The sequence below is a fragment of the Cheilinus undulatus genome, linkage group 17 (genome assembly GCF_018320785.1).
Source record: "Cheilinus undulatus linkage group 17, ASM1832078v1, whole genome shotgun sequence".
Lineage (NCBI taxonomy): Eukaryota > Metazoa > Chordata > Actinopteri > Labriformes > Labridae > Cheilinus > Cheilinus undulatus.
The window spans coordinates 33,888,356-33,910,864 of NC_054881.1; the positions used below are offsets into that span (position 1 = coordinate 33,888,356).

Here is a 22,509-nt window from a genome sequence, read left to right on the forward strand (position 1 = left end):
GTTGAATAAATGCTTGATGTGCATGTTAGATGAGTATCAACATACCATACATTGGTAGAAAGAGGCATTAATTGTGCCAGGAAACCTCAAATTTGGGTGCTTCTGACCAAAAATATCTCTTCAATCAACATTTCATTTACATTAAAGAAAACCAGATAATTCAGCTCTGTCCAGTGTACTGAGAAATCTCACATGCATTTAATTTTTGCCTCACAATAGAGGATAATTTGTCAGCTTAGGTCTTAAAAGTTGTAAATGTGATTCTTAAAAGTGTATAGGAACACTACAGGAAAGTGGTGGTCTATAAATCTACTCAAGTAAAACTAAAAATTATTTAAAGTTTACTTGGAGTGTTGGGTAGCTACTGAGGAGTTGTACAGTAAAATATATTTCCTTTTTGACAAGAAGAAGAGAATAGATCCCCAACCAGGTTGGTCAGACAAAGTCACACCTCTATAATTAAGTACAATACACAACAAAACTGACAGTGTTAATAAAAGAGTTAAATTTAACACTACAAGTGTCAAAATTGGTCCCCAATACATGTAGTTAAACTACACTTTTAAAGAGGTGATTCTGCGTGAATAAAAGGGTGTTTTTTTTCTCTTTGAGCAGTGCCTTGAGCAAAGAAACATTTGAAAACCACCGCTTTAGGAGCACCAGCAGTCCCAGGCAGAAATGTGTAACTCAGTGGAAAGCTTCTCCCATGGTGCAAATGTGTCTCACGTCAAAAACAACAACAGTCCACCAGAAACATGACCAAATCCAAAATATTAGATGTGATGTGGAATCATACCCTCACTATGTACCACAGATGGAAAAAGTACACAACTGTTCAAGTAAAAAGCACAGTTACTCCAATTACAATTTACTCCAGTAAAAGCGCTGGTCTATAAATCTACTCAAGTAAAACTAAAAAGTATTTAATTTAAAGTTTACTTTATGTACTGAGTAGCTACTGAGGATCTTTAAAATAAAATGTGATCTTCCTTAATGGCAAGAACAACAAGAGAATGGATCTCCAACCAGGTTGTTCAGGTAAATTCCCATGTCTATGATAAAGTGAAACAGCAAAATCGTCAGTCTTAATTAAACTCATATAGAACACTTGTAAAAGTCTATATTGGCCCATGCTACCTATAGTTGAACCATACTTCTGAAAGTGTGAAATATTTCACAGCATGACAGCTGCAGTAGTAACTCTTGAAAATCTGTGGTGGGGTGGGTCTCCTATGACAAGAACATAGTAGAGAGTCAACCTCATAGCAAGGCAACGCATACTGATACTGATGTGTCCTTTAGGACAGTGGTTCTCAAATGGTATGGCACGGCACACTGGTGTACCTTGGGGCAAGTCTTGGTGGGCTGTAGGAGTTTGTACAACCATGCTTACAATAATACAAAAGCTACATGTTTTCACAGGTATTTATGATACTACAATTTCCACCCCTGATCTCGATTGAGGAAAAAAAGGCACAAGACTTAGTTTGGATTTCAAGTAGCACAATTGCTTTGTACTTTATTGCAACAAAAATTGCACCAAGGCTAGAGGGGAAACAAATAGGAAAAAAGAAATCATATTTACAAAGGAAGGCAAAGTTTGTTTACAAAATCTGTGACAAGGCGTAGACAAAAGAGTAGTGGTATGGTTGTAAAAGGGTGGATTTTTCTTTAAGAAAAAAAAAAAAGCCAACACTCAGAGTACCGTGATGAAGTCAAGGCAGCTTGTTTTCGACTTTGTGTCCTCAGGCATCGCAGTCAGATGGGGCACACGGGGTGAAATGACGACAGCACAAACACTGAAAATGTCAAACATTTGCAGACGAGTAAAAGGAACGTATAAGTGGAATTTCATGGGTGTTTTCAGTCTTAAATGGTCAGCTTCTCATATGTTTATTTGTAAGACAGCAAGTGACATCGACAAATATTTCAGTCCAGTGTTTCCCCCAGGATATATCTGTGTGGGTTTTTTCTGGGGTGGAAATCCATTAGAAACAGTGGAATTCTCTCAGGACAAAAGGCTGTTTTGTGTGCTTCTTCTGTCTGATAAAAATAACCTGCTGGGCTGCTACTGATGGCTTCTGTGACTGGCGTGTAGAGAAAGAAGAAAGAAACTTGTATTAAAAAGAAAAGGTCCTGTCTTAGGACAGCATAAAATAAGTCAGTCGAATCCGCTGAGTTGCAGATCGTGCACCCTGGTCCCTCTCCAGCACAGACTGGAGACAAACTTTTTTTGGTATGGCAATCAATCAAACAAACAAAACTACTCCTTACCACCTGTAAAACTCAGCCAAGGCACTACTTGTTCCCAATGTGTGCAGGGAAGCCTCATTTACTTGCTCCCACTAGTATTAGTTTATGGCACATGGTTGCAAATACTGCAAAAAGGCACTCATACAGACCAAACACACTCAGCATACAACCAATCATATGATGACGGGGTATGAAGGCAACAGGAAATGTTCAGGTTATAAACACTGGGACTCCCTAATTTACAACAGAGGATGAGTTGAAGTGTTTTTAAGGTAACAAGGTGAGGTTTAGTGTTTTTTGTTCATTGTCATCTGCATCAGTGAAAGCTCCAACACTGTAACAATGATGGAAACAAAAACAGGCCGTAGTTTACTAGTGTCAGGCATAAAGGGGAGAACTCAAATACAAAACATGACGCTTTCAAAAATGATTGGTGAAAAGTCATGTTGATGAAGACTTGGCCCTGAGCCTCTCATTAAGGCTTAAAGACACTGTTTATTCATGGTTAAGGCTTTTTTTTTCTATATTGCAAACTGTCTCACGACATCCACAGAGATTCCTTTGATTCCATCCACAATAACCACAGGCTTTCAGAGCGTTCGCTCTGCAGCTCTACTACCCTCAAATCAACATGAGCTTAAAACGAACAATTCATACTCAGGAAGAAAGGGTAGTAAAGATAAAATTCATCAGTTTACTGGTCTGGTGAAATTTTTACGGCGCTACCTCTGAACAATGTCACTGATCTCTTTGACAGAGGACAGCAGCTTGCTGAAGTCCTGCTGCGTGTTGGCGCCCCCTGTGGCCGTGGGGCAGATCTGCAGCTCACGCAGACTACTCTCCAGCTTGTTGATGGCCTCACGGAAGGCGAACTTGTTCCTCATCTGCTGTATGGAGTCAACGAAGCTCATGCAGTACTTGGACAGGTTCTTTCCAGCCTCCAGCACAGCGCTATGGCTACCCGTCTGCTCCGAGTTGCGTGAAATGGCGGCACGGAGCAGCTCGGTGCCTTCTAGCACCATCTCCCGTGTCACGGCTGACTTGGGGGTGCTCTCTGAACCCTGACGGGGCGCAGTCTTGCGGAGGGAGCGTCGGGTGTTCACTAGTGGGATGAAAGCATTGGGTGAGCTCTGATCAATGGGGGAGGTGAGGGAGGAAGAGAAGCCTCCAAGGCTGTGGCTGGAGAGGGAGGTGGTCACTGAGGAAGAGGAGGTGGAGGTCTTTAACGGCTGAGGTTTGGAGGAGGAGGAGCCCAGCGGTAGCTTCTTAGAGCCCTCGCGGTCGCTGGCAGTGGTGGTGGTGTGGGGAGGCTCTGAGACAGAGGGGAGGCCCTTAGCTTTGATGTCTGAGGTGGTGGAGGAGGGGGAGGGAGGATCCTGGGTGGGGCTGCGGGAACTCTTGCCTGATTTGGCACTAGTAGGTGGTGGGGGTGGGGCTGGTTTGGGTTTCTGAAGCTTCCCTCTCTCCCTGACAGATGAGGAGTCCACAGAGTGCTTGTTCCTGCGGGCACGGCACTCCTCCCCCGCTAAACCTAAAGCAGGGAACACATTTGATTTGAGGAGCTCAGCGTGAAGAGCGCTGGTTTTGGAGTTCTCAAGCCCAGGCAGCCCTGGCCTCCTTACAACTTTAGGTGTCAAAGCCTGGGGACTAGAACCAGGACTTGGGTCAGAGTCTTTGCCTAAGAAAGAAGAGGAGGCATCTGCTGATGTAGTCAGACGAGGCGGGGGAGTCAGGGTGCCCATTCTAGGAGCATTCTCCCCTTTTTGCTCACTGGTTCTTTTGCGTGGCAGAGCTGGTTTGCCCCCGAAGGTCCCAGAGTCGAAGTGTCGCTGGCCGAGGTCTCGCGGCAGAGTGACGGACTTCCACTCGGTACCATCTGAGCCTGAGGGCATGCTCGAGGACCAAAGGAAGCGCTTTGAGTTGGACATGGTTTCCTCCTCACTGGGCGGTGTCGTAGCCGCTTTCCCTCCGGGGCTGGGCATCGCCGGAGCTCCCTTCTTCCTGGGAAACAAGGGTCCTGGATATGTCGGAGCCCCATTCGTGATCCCCCCTGCCCCGTTATTATTAATACTCAGGAACTTGGCAGAGTCCAAGCCATGTGTGACGTCATTAATGGCAGCACCGTTGTTGAAGCTCTCACTTTCTCGAGGGTCTGGAGTCACACCTCTCCTGTCGGGATGGATGTCCATCTCTCTAAAAGAGGAGCTGCGTTTGGGCGGGGCGGGGGCGTTCTTCTTCTTCTTCTTGATAAGACTGAGGAAACCACTGCCTCGGGTCTTGTCCTTGTCTTTGGGGAGCAGGCGGTCATCATCATTCAGGCTACTGTCCAGGAGAGGGCGCTCTTTCCTAGGAAGCATGGGTGATGAGACAGCTGCTTCTGGATCTACGGGGTCTGAGGAAGAGCCAGAAAAGTAAAGACAATCATCAGTGACAGAGAATGAAAGCAAAGTAAATCACCAAACATGTTTAAAGAATAAAGAATAAAAATGTTTAAGAACGTTGAATGTTATTATTGATGGAATAAAATACTATGGAAAGTTTTTTTTTGAAGGTCATGGGTCATGATTCAATTATCTAAATACAAAGTAACCAAAAAAAAAAAGAAAAAAAGACACACTGAAGGGCTCCAAAATCCACATTATTTCTTTTACCAAAATAGTGACATTTCAAGCACAGCTGATCTCATTCAGTGCTGGATTAGTAAATAATTTGGTGCAATAAACAATTCTGATTTTGGAGCTCTGCAGTGTGTGGGACACCTTTCATTTACTTCATGTTTTCTCTTTTGGCTCAGCACCTGCCCACCTTGATTTGAATGCACGTGTTAAGATTCCTTTTTATCAAATACCCCAAAATAGCCATCTTTTTTTAAATAATAGTTTCCATACAATTTCAATCTTAACTTAGAAATGTTAACAGGCTGGATCTGAACCTCAGCTTCCCGCTCTGAGGACAACAACCTCTCTGTACTTTGGGTGTGCAGACTAGGAATTGATGGTAACACAGTGATACTGAATCCCAGGGTATTAAGAAAAAGCCACGGTATTGCTTCAACAAGGACGGTGCTGCATAATGAGCACACGTTTATAATAATGCCTTGAGAGCTTATGTCCATTCCCACCAGCAGCACCACTGCCTGTGTAGATGCTTTAAAAGTGAGCACCATAGATTGGCACAACGCTGACACAGCGGTATGGTCTTCTAAGTCAAACTGCTGAATACAAATCGCTGGTTTTAATGTGATCCACAACAACGTGAGTTTAAAACACTTTAATTCTTCTTTCTGGATGTAGATCAGAGATAAAAATTAGTTTATTTAGAACCACACCTCTATCCTGCAGCAGCAATGCCAGGCACAATTAGAACCATCAAAGTTTTTAAAAAACATTCAAACTTCTTTTTCCCCTGAAGTTAATCAGTACTTGTTTATTATTTAAGGCACTGAAGTAGTCTGTAACTTTTTATTCCTAAAAAGTGAGCTTGCAGCTGGACAGAGCTTAGAATTCAAGGCTGATCTTTATCTGTTTAAAAGCCTACTGACCATTACTTGATTGATTATTATTTCTCATATTACATCTGGGAGGAGGGGAGGGAGGAGAGGAAAAGAGTGTATGTGTCACAGAGCAAGAGGAAATATAGAAACTTTGTTTGTACCTCTGGCCTGAAATGATCATTTAACTGTTATGAGAACAATGCTTCAACTGTAAGTCACTTCCAGCACCCCTGTAAACATCACCCTATAAACGCTGTATTTGACCTGAAGCATTTTGGTAAATGATTAAGTAAAGTGCCTGCTTGCCATATTTGCATGTGCATGCCAATGAGTGCTTGTATGAGTGCTTTTACAACCTGGTGGTAATACCATATACCCTGGTAAATTAGGGGAGGGTATGATGTATTAATAAGATGAATACAGCCAAATCCTAGTGCAGACGACCCACTAGGCAACTGTTGTCCCAGGGCTTTTCTTTTACAGCTTTCACTATAATCTCTTCACATTATGAGAGCATAACTACATTTTATTAGCGAAGCACTTTATGGTGAAAGAAACAGTCATTTTCCAAATTTGATGATTAGATCATGATGTTAAGTATTCCACTATTTACTCTCCTGAACCCCTTGGTATAAAACAAATTTTCATGAAATATTTTATGCATCAATGCATCAAGTTGAGCGTGTCTCACCTGGACTATCTCCGTCACGGGTGTCCATGTTTTTGCGGAGAGTTCTGGTTTTGGTGGGCAGCTCTGGAGCCTGCTGGATGGGGCCTAAGGCTGCCTTCTTCTCTTTCTTTCCGAGCTCCTTTTCCACCTCTAAAAACACAACCACGGACAGGATTCAACAAGCAGCAAAAAATGACTTCTCTGTACTGAACACTGCTGTGTTCATTTTAAGAGAATATCGGGGGTCTTAAAGACTGTTGCACAGACCATCAGAGATGCTTGACTCTTGAAACATGGTCTCAAAGGCTTGGTGGGTTTCAGCAAAAGATGGACGTTCTGAAGGGTTCCACCTCCAACCTGAGAGAAAAACAAAAGAAAAAGTTTCCTTAAAAAAAGAATTTGGTACCTCTGATAAAGTCCTGTACGGATAAGTTTCGATACTCACAGGCTCTCATGAGCTCGTAGACCTTCTCAGGGCAGCCTTCAGGTCGGTCCATGCGATAGTCTTTCTCCAGCAGCTCATACACCTGGGACAGGTCAATACCGGGGTAGGGAGACATCCCGTAGGTGGCAATCTCCCACAGCAGCACGCCAAATGCTGAAGTTGCAGAAATAAGACAATTAGTATTCACAGTAGTAGAGAACTGAATAACTAAATAGAATTTTACTGAGTAGTATTTTTAGAGCTGTCTACATGAAATCAAACCTACCCCAGACATCAGACTTAATTGAGAACTTGTTGTATGCCAGACTCTCTGGAGCAGTCCACTTAATGGGGAATTTGGCCCCAGCATGAGCTGTGTAGGTGTCTCCAGTCATCAGCCTGCTCAAGCCGAAATCTGCCACTTTTACCAGGTGGTTCTCTCCAACCAGACAGTTTCGAGCAGCTAAGTCCCTGCAGGAAATAAACAGAGAGAAGAGCTCATAGTTAACTTCTAAAATTCAGGAATAGACTGAAAACAAGTCAGAAAGGGTGAAAAATCTGGCTTGACGGTAAGAAAAAACAAAAAGAAAGTAAGAACGCAAGAATCAAGAGTTTGTCTTGTTACAACACGGACTGAAGTGTTGGATTTCCACAGCTGTTTTGCGTAAAGCAGAGCCACAAGCTGCATCTTGTCAGGTTTGAAAATTAAAACTTACTTTGGCAAATACAAACGACATAAATTATTTCATCTCCTCTAAAAGAGCTTGTTAAACGTGCCAGAACAAACAGGCAGTGTTACAACATCAACTCGTCTGTGATAGGAGTCTGTCCTCCAGGGTGAACAGATCAGGGAGTGTGAGGAGAGCAGACAAGGAAAAAACCTTTTATTTAGTATGTAGTATTCTTCCAGTTCTGATTGAGAAAATTCCTGCCGGGATTTGTCATCTTGGTGCTTGACAAACCCTTGCTAATATAAATTAATGTCTCAGGTATTCACACCCACCTGTGGATAAAGTTTTTTTTCTCCAGGTACTCCATGGCAGAGGAGATCTGCGTGGCCATGTGGAGCAGCACCACTGCATTCACCTCCTCTCTGTTGCACTCCCTCAGGTAGTCTAGAAGGTTCCCATGGGTCATAAACTCTGTGATAATGTAGAACGGGGGCTCCCGAGTGCACACACCTAACAAAGAAACAACATCCATCAATACTGTGCCATTTTTTTTCACTTCTTGCCTTTAGAAACTCAACTGACAGAAAGAGAAAGTGAGCTAATTGCATACCTAACAGTTGTACCAGATTGGGGTGTTTGATCTCTTTCATAACAGCAGCCTCCTTTAGAAACTCCTCCACCTCCATAGTGTCCTCCTGGACAAAGTAATAAACAAAAAGTGAGCACAAGTAAATGATGCAGTTTCCTCTTTGTATCACCAGATGGAGCCATTATGCAGCCAAAATAAACATTAGTAACTGACGGTGTTGAAACTGAATGAATGTTTGTCACATTTATATCTAAATTTTAGGTCTGCTTACCTTTAGTGTTTTGACAGCCACAGTGAGGTTGTACTTCTTCCAAACCCCCTCATAAACCTCCCCATACTGCCCCCCTCCAAGCTTGTGTTTCATAGTGATGTCAGTGCGTTCCATCTCCCACTTGTCGTAGTTGGGGGAGACTCCGTAGATTGTGGGCTTGTTGCGTTTGGGCGCTGGGTAGTGCAGCGTAGTGATGAGGCCGTCAGCCACCGTGGAGTGGTGGTGCACCAGCTCGGCCAGTGTGTTAAAACGGCTTTCTGACGAGACGTAGAGCTGCAGAGAAAAGAGATTCTAGGTTTGATTACATGTGCATGAGAGGTCAAGCCAGTTTGGTCAAGGATAATCAACATAATTTAACAATTTACTATAAAAACAATCACCAATAACAACTGTTTTTTTTCGAAATTTTGCAGCTGGACTCTTAGAAAGTTATTAAACAATTAAACCATGTGGTTTTTCACCAAGTGTGGATTAATGAGAATTAAAATTAATTTTTCAACAGCAGCATCAGGTTGCAAGACAACATTTTGGACCTGAATACTTTTTTAATGCACTGTATTTCGTTCACTAAGCAAATGGTTCCTCGGAATCTACACTAGATGTTTCCATTGTAAAATTTAACTCTGAAGCCTTCATAAAATGAGTTAAACTGGCTCTCATTTCTCACATTAAACTGAAAATTTCCACTGATGGTGAAATGAGACAATGTAAACAGATCTGCATGAATATCATTCCTGTCTGTTGAAATTTTCTTTCCAGTTCAGCAGACATGAAACATAACTGTAAGGGGTTGACTGATACTGATTTTTCAAGTCTGAAACTAATTATGAATAGTTAATGAGACCAATAACTGATATCTATTATTGATATACAATTTAGCAGATCGGCTGTTAAAGAGAAAGACTAACTGGTGATATCTTATGTATGTCCAAACGTACATACAGCAAACAAAAACAACAGCAGTTACTGAAATCTAAAAAATAGAGCAATATTCTTGGTCACTGTCTCTTTAGTGTTGATTTCTTATTCCTTACCCATCTAGCCAATCAGATAGTGTTGTGGGTAGGAAATTAGAGCCAGAAGGGAAGACGAACACTCTAGCAGAGCCAGAGCAGAACGCTTTGTCTTCCGTTAATTTATTGCCAATGGGTAAAATACCCAGATATGCAGGATATCAGCCCTGATAACCACCCAGGACAATAACCAGATAACAAAATACAGTGCCTATAAAACACCTTAATCCCATTGGATGTTTTACCCTTTTGTTAGTTTAATAAATCATTCGTGTTCATTACAATTTGGCTTTTTTGACAAAAACAATCTTTACCGTCAGAGTGAAAACAGAATTCTACAAAGTAATGTCAATTAAAAAAAATAAAAATAACCAACTGCATTAATATACACCCCCTTCAAGTCAGTATTTAGCAGATGCACCTTTGGCTACAATCAAAGCTCTGAGTCTGTGTGGAGAGATTTCAGTCAGGCTAGCACATCTGGATGCTGCAATTTAACTCCAATCTTCTTTGGGAAACTGCTCAAGCTCTGTCAGGTTGCATGGGGATCGGGTATGGACAGCCCTTTTCAAGTCCAGCCAAAAATTCTCTATTGGACTGAGGCCTGGGCTTTGACTCGGCAGCTCCAGAACATTCATCTTGTTGTCTTTAAACCATTTCTTTGTAGCTTAAGCTGTATGTTTCAGGTCATTGTCTTGCTGGAAAATAAATCTTCTCCCAAGCTGTAGTCCTCTTGCAGACTGAATAAGATTGTCCTCCAAGATCTTCCTATATTTTGCCACATTCATTTTACCTTATACCTTTACAAGCCTTCCATGGTCGGCTGATGAGAAGCATCCCCACAGCATGATGCTGCCACCACTGTGCTTCACAGTGGGGAGCGTGTTTATACTGATTTTAGGGTTTAGGGTATCTGTCAAGTGTCTTGTCTCATCGGTCCCAAGAACTCTCTTCCACTTGACCATGGAGTCTCCCACATGCCTTTTGATGAACTCTGGTTGAGATTTAATCTGAGCTTTCGTCAACACTGGCTTTTCGTTTTCCACTCTCCCATAAAGCTTTGACTGGTGAGGAACCCAGGCAACAGCTGTTATGTGCAGAGTCTCTCCCATCTCAGCTGCTGAAGCTTGGAACTCCTTCAGAGTAGTCATAGGTGTCTTGGTGGCCTCTCTCACTAGTCTTCTTCTTGCATGGTGACTCAGTTTATGAGGATGACCTGATCTAGGCAGATTTACACATGTGGCATTCCTCGATAACGGATTTAACTGAACTGAATGCTCAATGCCTTGGAGATTTTTATGTATCCATCCCCTGACATATACTTTTCAACAACCTTTTCTCTGAGTTGCCTGGAATTTTCTTTTGTTTTAATGGTGTCTTCAACTTACAATCACTTGATACAAATTTACTGTACTCAGGTGATCCCCACTTCACTAGTTCTGAGACTACTAGAACCAACTGGCTGGACCTTTGTTGAATTAGGTCAGCCACTTTAAAGAGGGTAAATATGAATATATTGAATATTAATGCAGGTACTTCTTTTACATCACATATTTTTATTTATTTGGCATTACTTTGTAGAAATTTGTTTTCACTTTGCCATTAAAGAGGGATTTTTGACTTTTTTTTTGTCAAAAAAGCAAAAGCATATTGACCATGATCTCTATAAGCACTGTATGTTCAAGAGCATACATTCTTTTGTGAAATTTTATGTCAAAACATGCAGGTTTATGTCTTTTTTAAGCATATTAACATTATTAGTGTTAGTCCTCAAGAGTCTGTGATTTCTTGCAACTTTCTGCTCTTTGTAGCAATGGTATCAAGGGGTAGAAGACCATTGCTCTGTCAGAATCAAGAGTTTAACACATCTCATTATGGTGACTAACAGTGGTACAAATGTATTTAAATGGTTGTGTTTATGTGTAATTAAAAAAAATGAATACAATAAGAGAAATGACAGGAATTTTGCTGTTCAAAAGGGTAAGTTAATCCTCTAAATCATCACAAAACTACATCTTAATATTTTGCTCATAAAAAGTGGCCTCAGCTCATTCAAAACCTACAAAGCATTAGTCAGGAAGCTGGCAGACGGAAGGATATTGGTCAGGGCTCAGTGGACACAGCCTTTTCCATTGTCCAAGTCTTACATAACCCTGAAATGATTTTCTCCAAAATGTGCGCTGTGCATTTCATTATTTTTGAGCAGACTCTTTGAGCGAGCACAGGGCACGTGGAGGAGAATAGGGAAAAAGAAGAACTTTGACTGCAGTGAAAAGGCAGCTGAAATCAAAGGAGGATTTAATGGTTAGTTGGCTGCTCTCTTGGCTTGACCGTTAAGTAAATCTTGGTGGGAAAAACAGTTTTACTAGAAAAAAGCCTTAGTTATTCAGAGCAGTGTTAATCATGGAGGTCAGTTTTGCAGCTCAGAGCACTGAGGTAATCTCAAATCACTGGAGGAGTGGATCATACCAGACTCTTGAGTTTTAGCTCAGTGGGAGGATGGAAAACAATATGAGATGGTGAACCATGAGTGTGTGTGCGACCATTGGTGTTGTGTGTGCGCATACTTGGCTGCATCTGTCCGTGCTAATGCATGTCTTAGCATGGGCGTCAGTGTCTGGCCAGCCAAGCGTCTGCTGTCCATTATGAGCAGCACAGCGGTGGTTAGAGGCATTCTTGTCATAGCTAGCGTTCCTCATGCTAGCTCACCTCACTGCATCACAGACAGGAGGGTGACGGAGCCAAAATGGCAGCTGCTTCTCTATTGACATGGCGTTTTTGGGGGGAATCCCACTGAATAAGTCAGCTGTGCATACATTGAAATATTGCCTGGAGGAATCTATTATTACTTTTGGGATAAAGGATTCCTTAAGTGCTACAGATACATTGTTTTGTTTTACATGCTGATGTTTTATAACATGATGCAACACTCCATAGCCCTTAAAAGCATTTAGGAGAAATAAGTATTAACTATTGCATCTTTAATTTTGTCTTTGCATTGTGAATCTCTGAATGATTAAAAAAATAGTACATTTTTAAAGACAGGGTAACTGCAAACCTTTAAGGCGCAAAAATGAGGTTTTTCTGAGCATACTGGCTTTTCTTACACACAAAACTGTGTTTTAGATCACTGAAGCACAACCTTTGGAAAACTCCTTTACTGCATTATTTGTGCAGACAAATGAAATTTAGTGTTTCTGGCCTTTTAAGCTCAGCTCAGAACCAAGATTCACGACACAGTGACACATTTTTATGAATGGTGTGGGTGACAGTTGCAGTGGTCTGAACGCTGCCGTTGCAGCTTCAACCAAGCTGTCTGATGCTGTTACTTGTGATTCAGCTTGTCAAGTTGCAGACAGCAGGTTGCAGTTTGTGCAAGCATATAAATTTAAAAACAGGATATAAACACTAGTTTTATTAGATAAAGTCACGCTATGAATTTTGCAAGTGTTTACATCTAAGTTTTCCCCCTAAGTTTTCAAATGAAAACTTCAGCCTGTGTCCATCGGCTGCTCATCCTGCTTTAATGCACAACTGATGGAGGGGCCACAAGTGTTAATGGGCTGAAGTTTAGATAGATATAGACATGTCCAAGAAGCAGATAAATGTGAAAAGAGAATGAGGAGTAATGTTTTTAGAGGCATGTTTAAAACACGAACTTAACCATGGAAAAGGGAAGTTGTTATGGATTAAAAAGGAAATAAGGAAACAGTAAAAAAGGTGTGTGTTCGATAGTACAAGGTGCACATAATTTTTGACAGACCTTACTAATTTGCGATAAATGCTGACAGCCCTAGTTTTTTTTGCATTGTACATTGTCACCTGATTTTCACTTTTTCCCCCTGCCAGCCATTTTCTGTAATTTCCATCTTAATGTAATATTCCATTGAACTTGCATTTTGACATTTTTTCTGTTGTATAAAATAAACTGCTGTAAATAACATGAGCAAGCAGTTCCATGAAAAAGAGGAATAAAAAAATACATATAAAACACTAACTAGACTGTGGAAATTTGACCAAGTATTTAGACAAATGCCATCTAAAATTTAAAAAATTGTACAAGTAAAAACAAGATTGAATATGTTTCATGCCCCCTAACTGAACAAATCTAAGGCACTGCAGTTTCAAGCAACACAAATTAAGCCCATCCCTTGATGAGTGCATCTGGCTGCTTTATTTCTACTTAACAGCAGTAAGTACTTTGCAACTACAGCTGATGGAGAACAACACAAAATTAAAGTTGTGTAACACCGGTAACTTTTATTATTTTTAGTGCATGTTTCAAAGCTAAATTATTTCTATTATTTCAATGACTGATTGTAGAAAAGTGCCAAATTCAATCAATCAATCAATCATTGTTTTTATAGTGCCAATTTATAACCAAAGTTATATCAAGACACTTTACAAAGAGGGCAGGTCTAGACCATACTCTCTGATGTGGCCTGTTATACACCAATGTTAATTATTACAAGTATTAAAATAAAGACCAGTGTTAATTTAGCACAGCAGTTTCAAAAACAGTTTCATTCGATTCAATGAAACTGTTTTAGTACTGATTAAAGATGTAAGTATGAAGTTAAAAGATGAAGCAATGACTTCTGTAATGCTAGCATTAGCAAAAACAATGGCAGTGAAGAGAAAGATGCAATTTTAGCCATTTTAAATTCACTTTTAGATCTGAGATCAATCAAAATAAAATATTCAGATCTTTCGCCATTTTTTTGACCAAAAGCCATCACTTAAATGAAGAGGGGGAGAGATATGTTGCCAATTTAAATTTATTTGTGCAAATTTGACAGTTGCATCTTTTGGTATTGCGTCTAGCATCAAAATACTGTCTTTCAAAAGTTTTTCTGTTTGTTTCTACTTTAAGAATTATTAGCATTGTGATTACACTACATACTAAATCACACTACAATTACAAGTCTTTAACATCCCAGCATACATGAACCCAGCAAGAATTTCTTTGAGCAGGTTTTTTTTTTAATTGCCAAACAGACAAACAGTAAAAAAAAGCCTATATCAACTGGTCATAGACATCCTGTGTGTGCTCCCTGAAGCCTACCTTGCCGTCAGATGCAGTGTTGATCCTATAATGGTACACTCTCCCCTCGTACCGCAGAGAGATAGACCTCTGGCCGGGGCTGCTCTCGCTCTCTCGGACCAAGAAGCTCCCATTGATGCCCGAGCTGAGCAGGTACTCTGCAGCGTTGCGCGACACAGGCCCATGGTACCAACTGTGCTTCTCCAGGCTGTTGACGGGGGTGATGTAGTTGGATGGCACCCAACCCTGGCCATTCTTGGTCTGTGCCTCGCACCACTCGCCATTGTGGTTGTAACCAAGCACACGCAGCTTCTCCCCTGGTCAACAAGAGAGTAAAATTCTAAATATCATACTAATAGATATCTCATTGGCTGCCTACTTCTTATAGTATTGTACAGCTCATTCACGTGAGCCTGAAGAGATTATTTTAGAAGGCAGACTGTCAGCATGTTCAAGTCAGACAGAAAGGAGCTCACTGTAGCTTATGTCTCATTTGCTCTGTTCCCCACTAGCAGGGGCTTAAACAAGTTATGTGGTGACCTTGAAACAAATGTACTTCTCTACCTCTGTTTGGAACAGATACAACAAAAATATAAATTGGACATTAAAATCCTCAAAGTCAACTTACATGTTTGGGTACCCTCTGATCCCAAAGACGACATAATATGGCTGTATAGAACCACATAACTTTCTGTTTTTTTAGTACAGCCTCATTCTAGACCTGGAAAGTAATGTCAAACAGGACTGTTCTTGTTTATTCCGGCGCACATGTTCTCTTCTTCCTTCCTCTGTTTGTCTGACCCATCTGTGGTATTGTTTTTACAGAAAGTTCAGTGGAAAAAAAAACCCACGCGTGAGACTATTGTTAGGAAGTGAGAGTCAGAAAGGGATGGAGACAGAGAGGGTGCACGATTAAAAGCAAATTTTCATATTTCTGATACAGTGCATTGACTTGTAGAGACGAAAACTTGGCTCATACATTCACTCTGTCTGAGATCTACATCTGCTTTACAGTATATAAGGTTGTGACCCCCTCCTTTAACCAAATGCCATTGTCTTTACTATGCAATTACCGATAAAGTACTTATAAATTTAGCTAAATATACTTGTGTGCATTATCTGAGGCAATTTCTCCAATATTGACCTCTTACTCCTTGATAGTGGAAGGCAGAGGACTAATCATAATATTCTGAATAAATTTCACACATTTTTCTTATCTCTGATTTGCTCTTCTAATCAGGATTAGTGTCTCATGACTACAGAAAATGCTGGTTTGACAGAGGCCACTGGAAGTAACACCCAAAGTTTACGCAAAATATTATCTGTAGGAATGAGGTGGTAAAAAAAATAGTATTCCTTTTTTTTTAATAATGCATGCAATATATTTTAAATTTGAAGTTGTATAGTAACTAAAAATCAACTATCATATTATCTTTTTAAAAAGAAGCGACTGCTCTAGCTTCTAAAGTTAGACAAGAGACAACTAAAACAGATAGTGGCATCTGTCGGTTTAAACAAGTATTGCAATAAATACAATTTTGTAAATTCAATTGAAATTGACCAGATTTATGTTAAACTTGCATATGACTTTGACTTTTGAATCTTGCAGCTCCCTCTGGCCAGATTTATAATATTTAATTCAATTTAAATATAATGTTCCTGTTTTCTTACATTGATATTTTATGATACAAGGAGATGACCAATATTGGTCTGTTAATATTGACATCAATATTTAGCATTCTGCTGCTTACCTGCTTCTGTATTTAATTCTACCAATCACCAATATGATTAACAAATTAAAAAAATCTCCTTCTTTAGCTGTGCTGCATGTGCTTCTTCCCCTCTGGGTTTGTTCTCCTTTACTTACACTCTAACCTATGTCCAGCCCATAACTCTATCAGATTTGCTAAGAAGCCATAGGAGTTCTAGCCAATCAACACAGCTGCCTGGTGTGTAATAAATTAAGATATATGTGGAGTGAGTGGAGTTTTGATCGTGTCACACTGACAAGGTAATATATTGGTTATTTCTTCAGTTAAAAACACCTCGATCCTCCACACTGGAACTCTGAAATCACCACAGTTCACTGCAGAGTTTCTATAATGCCAGCCTTTTCCAGTCTCACAGTCACACCAGAGTAAATGTTCCTGTAGTGAACTTTGTTAGCCGCTAATGTTAGCCTGTAGTGTAAACCAATGGGTTTGAAACAATGTATTGAACTAATGTTAATAAATTAATGTTGCTTCTTAAAGTTACACAGCAGGGATTTATTTAAGCTCCTAGACTGTACTTCACAACAATTGCATTTAAGTTTGCACCACCAGATATAGGAGGGAAAATACTCTCTTCAATTAAAAATATTGATTTAGATTACTAATATAATGTTGTTAATAGTTACCTCAGATTATTAATACAAAAGTCACCAACAAATCCATGTTCTATTAAAATTAAGGTATGCATATTAATAAGAGAGCTACTTTATTAATCCTGAGGGAAATTCAGGAGCTCCACCTTAAGAATCAGTAACATTTAATCGATTTAAACATTAATGCATCAGTATAATCAAGTTGTATGATCTATTATTTTGAAATCCTGTTTTTGCTTTTGTCACACTGAGTATGCTGTATTTTGTTTGACATAATCATACTTATAAATGTAAGATCTTGACTCATACGTCTATTTGAACATTTTTAGACTGAGGTTTTGCTTCTTTAACTTAATGTGGGGGCAAAAATTATAATCAGTTAATACATACACAAAATGTCACAGGTGTACAGTCATCAGAGATAAAAAAAAATCACCTTTATCGTTGTTGTACGTATTTATCTTTACTAATCTAAATTCTGACTTTTCACTGAAAGATTTTCATCTTTGCTTTAAATGAATATCAGTTTCAAATATTGGTTATTGGTTCGGTGCCAGAAAAACCCTAACATCACTCAACCCCCAAGTCATATTTTGGGATATATGTGCATCTTTAATAGTGATTGAACCATTTTGCACATTTTAAGAATAATTTCTCCAAATTGAGCATAAAAAGGGCAGTGAATTGTACTGCTTTCTCCTTGTTTACCTTTAGTAATGCTGAGTGTGTTGTCACCGCTTGCGACAAAATCATAGAGTGCGACAAACAGGTTGGGGTCATTCTCGCTTGGTCCGGCCAACAAGTTCTCTTTGGAGTTCCAGCGAGCTGCTTCTGTCAGTCCCTGGCTCTCAAAGTCTGGTCTCTGGAGAGCTTCTGGAAAAAAAAAACAATAAGCAGAAAAAATGCTGTTACACAGAATTGCAAGGGGAAATTTCAAACAATATATTTCATAGGAATCTGTAGGTGTGTAGGCTTTTTCCCATACGGATTCAGGATGAGTCAGCAGCAATGTCCATGCCTACTTCTCCTCAAAAAGCAGGTCATCAGCTGTGATTCCCTACATGGGATTAGAGCCCCAAACCCCATCATGTGACCCGCTGTCTGTATAACTTTTCATTTCCTGGATTATCTCTTCATTTTCTTGAATACCCAGACAAGTGCCACATCTCAGACCGTGAGAATGTGTCTCAGCATGAGTCTGCACTGGAAATGTAGAACAGACATGTTTGCTCTCAAAGGTAATGAGAAAGTTATATTTATGCTGATTACAGACAGCTGGGATTATAGTTATTTTAGAGCAATAAAACTGACAGTAAAATTTAAAAATGTGGAAAACTGAATGAATAAGAACAAATGAAGGAACTTGTGTTTAGGAGGGAGAAAGACAAAAGAAAAGGAGAGGTGAAGAAAGGAATTTCGCCCCAACATGAGGTTGATTGTGTGGCTTGCCCAGCTGTTGTCACACGTTTTAAAGACATCTTACATTTCAACCCCCCAAGCCTACAAACGCCCTCATCCTTCAAGCTGTGATAGGCTCTCGCCTTTCAGTGAATGTTTCACAAAAAAGGAATGAGAAGCAAGGTGGAAACACTCTCAAATAATTTGCAAAAAATAGGAAACAGCATGGCTTGCGATTAACATAATACAACTACAGTAATTACTGTGTTGGAGCTGGATGACATAAGCTACAATTTCAATTAATTTTAACACTGTTTGAACAGGAAAACACAGCCAAACAGACAGAAAAAATAAAGAGACATCTGCTGACCACAAGGAAATACTGACTTAATCTGTTACTATGGTAATTTAACAATTATGTCCTTCTTCAACTGCAAAACTGTCTGCGACACTTACAAAAGCTAAACACATTCCATAAACTATAACTATGTGCCATGCAAAAACTATGTCATACAAACAAATGTAGATTGTTTTGATGCTCGCCTTGGAAACCTTTTGGATTGATACATTTGGCATCATCAAGGCTGTTTATCTGAAAAGATAATATTTTGTATAAAACCTTTTCATCGTTTGCAGAAAAAAGAAAATGGAGCAACATCAAGTCCCCCAGCTGCACAATGTAGCAAATCACAAATTACTCACCGCATTTATTGCATAAGTGGATGTTAGCTAGAAAAATTCCACACATCCACAGTGAGTTTCAGCAGAGAATAAGCAGTGAGATCATCTAATCTTTTGCAGACATTATGCCTGGTGACAGACTGCTAAGGTCTGTCTGGTCTGATGGAGGCTGAAGTGGAAGAAAAATCATCCAGAACTTATGTATCCAACAAAGACAAGGCATGTAGGGAAAATCAACTTGACCTGAGGGAAAGAACAATGTGCACCAACAAGTGATCAAGATACAATCACGGTAGACTGTTGTCCGTACAGAGCTGCAGGCAAGTACAGATATGTTACAATGTTACAATGTTACAATGTCATTTAGCAGACGCTTTTCTCCAAAGCGACGTACATTTGAGAGCAAGAACAACACAAGCAATGATCTAGACAAGAAGAAACAACATCAGTAAGTGCCATCAAGTGCTTCAGGTCCAATTGGACGCAAGTGCTGCCGTGTAGAGTTTAAGGCAGAGTACCTAAAATATACGTTGTTTATGTAGTTTTTTTTTTTTTTTTTTTTTTTTTTTATATGTTATATGTTGAATAATTATATGATATGTTGAATAAAAACCTCATTAAGGCAAGTTGACAACAAGGCAATTCAGTGCTATGCATAAGACAGTGATGATGCACGATGAAAATTCATAGTGCCAAGTTAAAGGCCTGGCCATAAATAATTTAGGAGTTTTCCTGTTTCTTTGCACACATGTTGTTTAAAACTTAATGATGCTAATACATGTTTAATGCAGACTCTAAGGACAGTGAGCATATCCGTCGCAAAACATCTGAGAGTCTGGTTGGGCCATAATGGTGCAGAAGACTGTAAATGTTTTAAACATGATGTTAAAGGTGGCATATTATACCTATTTCCACCTTTTAACACAGTCCTCTGTGGTTTAAATCAAACATCTGTTTTGGTCAAAATACAATATGCAGCAGAGGAGGTATTTGGCCCTATATAAACCTCTAAACAGCTCTAAACAGCCTTTCTCAGAATGTCATTTTTGGTGTATCTTTCCTTAAATGCAAATATGCTCCTTTTAACCCCACCCTTCTCATATTGAGGTATGCTGACACAAGAACAGCTGTATGTCACAAGGAAAGGTGATTCTGGAAAGACTGTCAGATTTTCAGAAAAAAGGACTCTGTTGGTTTATTTCACATTTTGTAGGTATGTAGAAACTCTAGATTAGTGCTGCACAATTTGGTGATAATATGTAATTGCAATTAGACTGGACAACAGTGGTGTTGAAAATAGGGATGCACAGATACCAATACCAGTGTTGGGTATCAATCCTAGGCCTAAGCACTTATGTCTACTCTTGTACTCATACAACAAAGCAGATAGTTTCCTCCATATCATTTTAAAGCACGATGTTAGTCCCTCATTATGTGGGTATGTGTTCAAGTTGGAGCCATGTCTGCAGTTTATTGATTTTAACATAAATGAGGTTGAAAAAAGGTAGGGAATAAAAACTCTACACTGACAAAAGCAATATGGTATTATCAAGTACTCATATTCATACTCAAATCTGGAATAATGTGCTATCTGTGCATCCATATTTGAAAATGATCTTTTCCATGATGCATCGTGATGTGAATGTCATGGACAATGCTGGTATGAAGGCAGCTCATAAGCAATGCAGGCAGGCACTTCTTGTGCATTTTCCCCCTGCAGCTGGATCTACCATAAATACTAAAATGATAACCTGTACCCCTTCAAAACAGGGCTGCTCTCAACACATTTCAACACTATTCTATTTCAAATAACACAGCTTCTCCTGTCTTTTCAGTAGAACTAGTCACACGTGACGATGCTCAATCAATAATTATAATAATTGTATTAAACCCTTAAATATTTATGTTTTTTCAAATGCTGTTATTTATCATGTAAATCTTTTATTTGAAATAAGGGGGAGATATTACATTATATTTTTATTGTAAATATTATTTAGTATAATTTAGTTAAATTATATAAAGAAGAAATAGATTTATTTTGTAAAGAAATTTAAATCAGGAGTTTGCCTGTCTGCCTCCGTTGATAAAAAGCAGCTATGTACAGTTGTATAGAAAATGTAGGATGCAATGGAGGAAGTATGATGTTAAACTGAATCGCTGGCCTGATGATAGTAATTGAATCAAATCGTGAGATCAGTCAAGATAAACAGATCTACTGGAAAAAAATTGTGATTATGATATAATACATCAATGGCATCATGAGTCTACGTACTTGATTATCAAGGAAAATGCAGAAGAAAATGATTGTTTTGAAGTGTGCATTTCTTCAGAAAATTTTTATTTGTAACATTTTTTAATTAAAGTTTATCCAATCATTTATATGCTTAATTCTCTCACCGAGTGCTTGTAAAGGACTATAGATGACTGCAGGTGATATTTTCGTTGATTCATATATCATCTGCAGTTCAGTCTCAAATTAAAGTGTGCGCGCCAAAACTCTATTTGAAAAGATCATTATGTGTGTTTAACTTTCAATTTAATATACAGCTCAATTTTTAATAGTTCTTCCAACCAGCAATAATATCTACTGGAATTAAATCCATAACATCAGTATGTTTGAAAGTTTGAAATGATAAAGAGGCACTCAACCTCATTTTTTATACACTCTAGCCTTTCCCATAAAATTGAAGTTGATGTTGCACTAATAAACAATCTTGCAGTTTTATTTAGTCTAACCCAGTTTAAAATAATACAAGTTTAATCACAAAGTCTTTGCCATTAGGAGAAGTTTTTTTTTTTTTTTTGTGGCAACACTGATTATTGTACTGATTACTTGATGAAGAATTGAGCTTCTTTGTCATGTTTGCAAAGTTTGCCTTGATACTTTCTAAAAGCAATATGTAAGTAAACAATTTTAAGCATGAGCAAAAGAGAGTAAATGGAATTTATAGTGGCAACAGCCAATCCCATGATAAGTTGATAATCTGTGTATTGGTGAAAGATTTTCACACAGCCTCTTCTGCCAAGCTAAGCTTGTGAGCTGGAGCACCCTGAGACAATCAAAGCCAAATGTGGTGGTAACAAACCTGCCATTAAGCCAGTGAGAACATGACAGACTGAATTTCATCTGGAGCCTACTGATTGGATTTTACTCTCCGGTTTAGGTTGGTTTCCATGCAAAAAAAAGGAATAACCTACTGTAGTCTAGGGCAAAAATCATGAGTGCTTCAGTTAGATTGAAAACAAACAGGTATCTAGAGACAGACTTAAAAAAATGTTAACTTCAGACCCTGGCCACATGGTCAAGAAAGACTAAAAGTGTCTCTCTTGAATAACCAGTGTAATGATGAGTGTTGACATTTAGCCAGCTTTATGTCTCAACATCTACACATTATCAAAAGTAAGGGATGATTCAGAAACGTGCTCAAGAGATCACATGTAGGCAAACAAGTATTATGTGTTTATTTAATGAAAAAAAGTGCAGTCACACATGAACCACTTCCTTTGTACCTGCTAACACAAACAACAGTGGTGTGTCCCCAGGAAATGTTACAGATAAAACGATAGTTGAATCAAAAAAAAAAAAAAAAAAAAAAGAAAAAAGTTGTCTTGTTGATGTTTTTGTCAAATTTGGGTT

At 39.2% G+C, this 22,509-nt stretch overlaps 1 protein-coding gene across 2 annotated transcripts in view; it reads right to left on the reverse strand.

The window, feature by feature from the left end:
- Positions 1–1,493: 1,493 nt before the first annotated feature.
- Positions 1,494–22,509, reverse strand: part of abl1 (c-abl oncogene 1, non-receptor tyrosine kinase) — a 54,738-nt gene continuing 33,722 nt past the window's right edge. For both annotated transcript variants that reach the window (XM_041810618.1, XM_041810619.1), the window contains 10 exons: positions 17,502–17,666; positions 14,450–14,745; positions 8,372–8,644; positions 8,122–8,206; positions 7,844–8,021; positions 7,127–7,311; positions 6,862–7,014; positions 6,684–6,773; positions 6,438–6,566; positions 1,494–4,645 (listed from right to left, as the gene is read on the reverse strand). In XM_041810618.1, the coding sequence (XP_041666552.1) occupies positions 2,976–4,645; positions 6,438–6,566; positions 6,684–6,773; positions 6,862–7,014; positions 7,127–7,311; positions 7,844–8,021; positions 8,122–8,206; positions 8,372–8,644; positions 14,450–14,745; positions 17,502–17,666 (3,224 nt within the window). In that variant the 3' untranslated portion in view covers positions 1,494–2,975. The remainder of the gene's footprint in view (positions 4,646–6,437; positions 6,567–6,683; positions 6,774–6,861; positions 7,015–7,126; positions 7,312–7,843; positions 8,022–8,121; positions 8,207–8,371; positions 8,645–14,449; positions 14,746–17,501; positions 17,667–22,509) is intronic.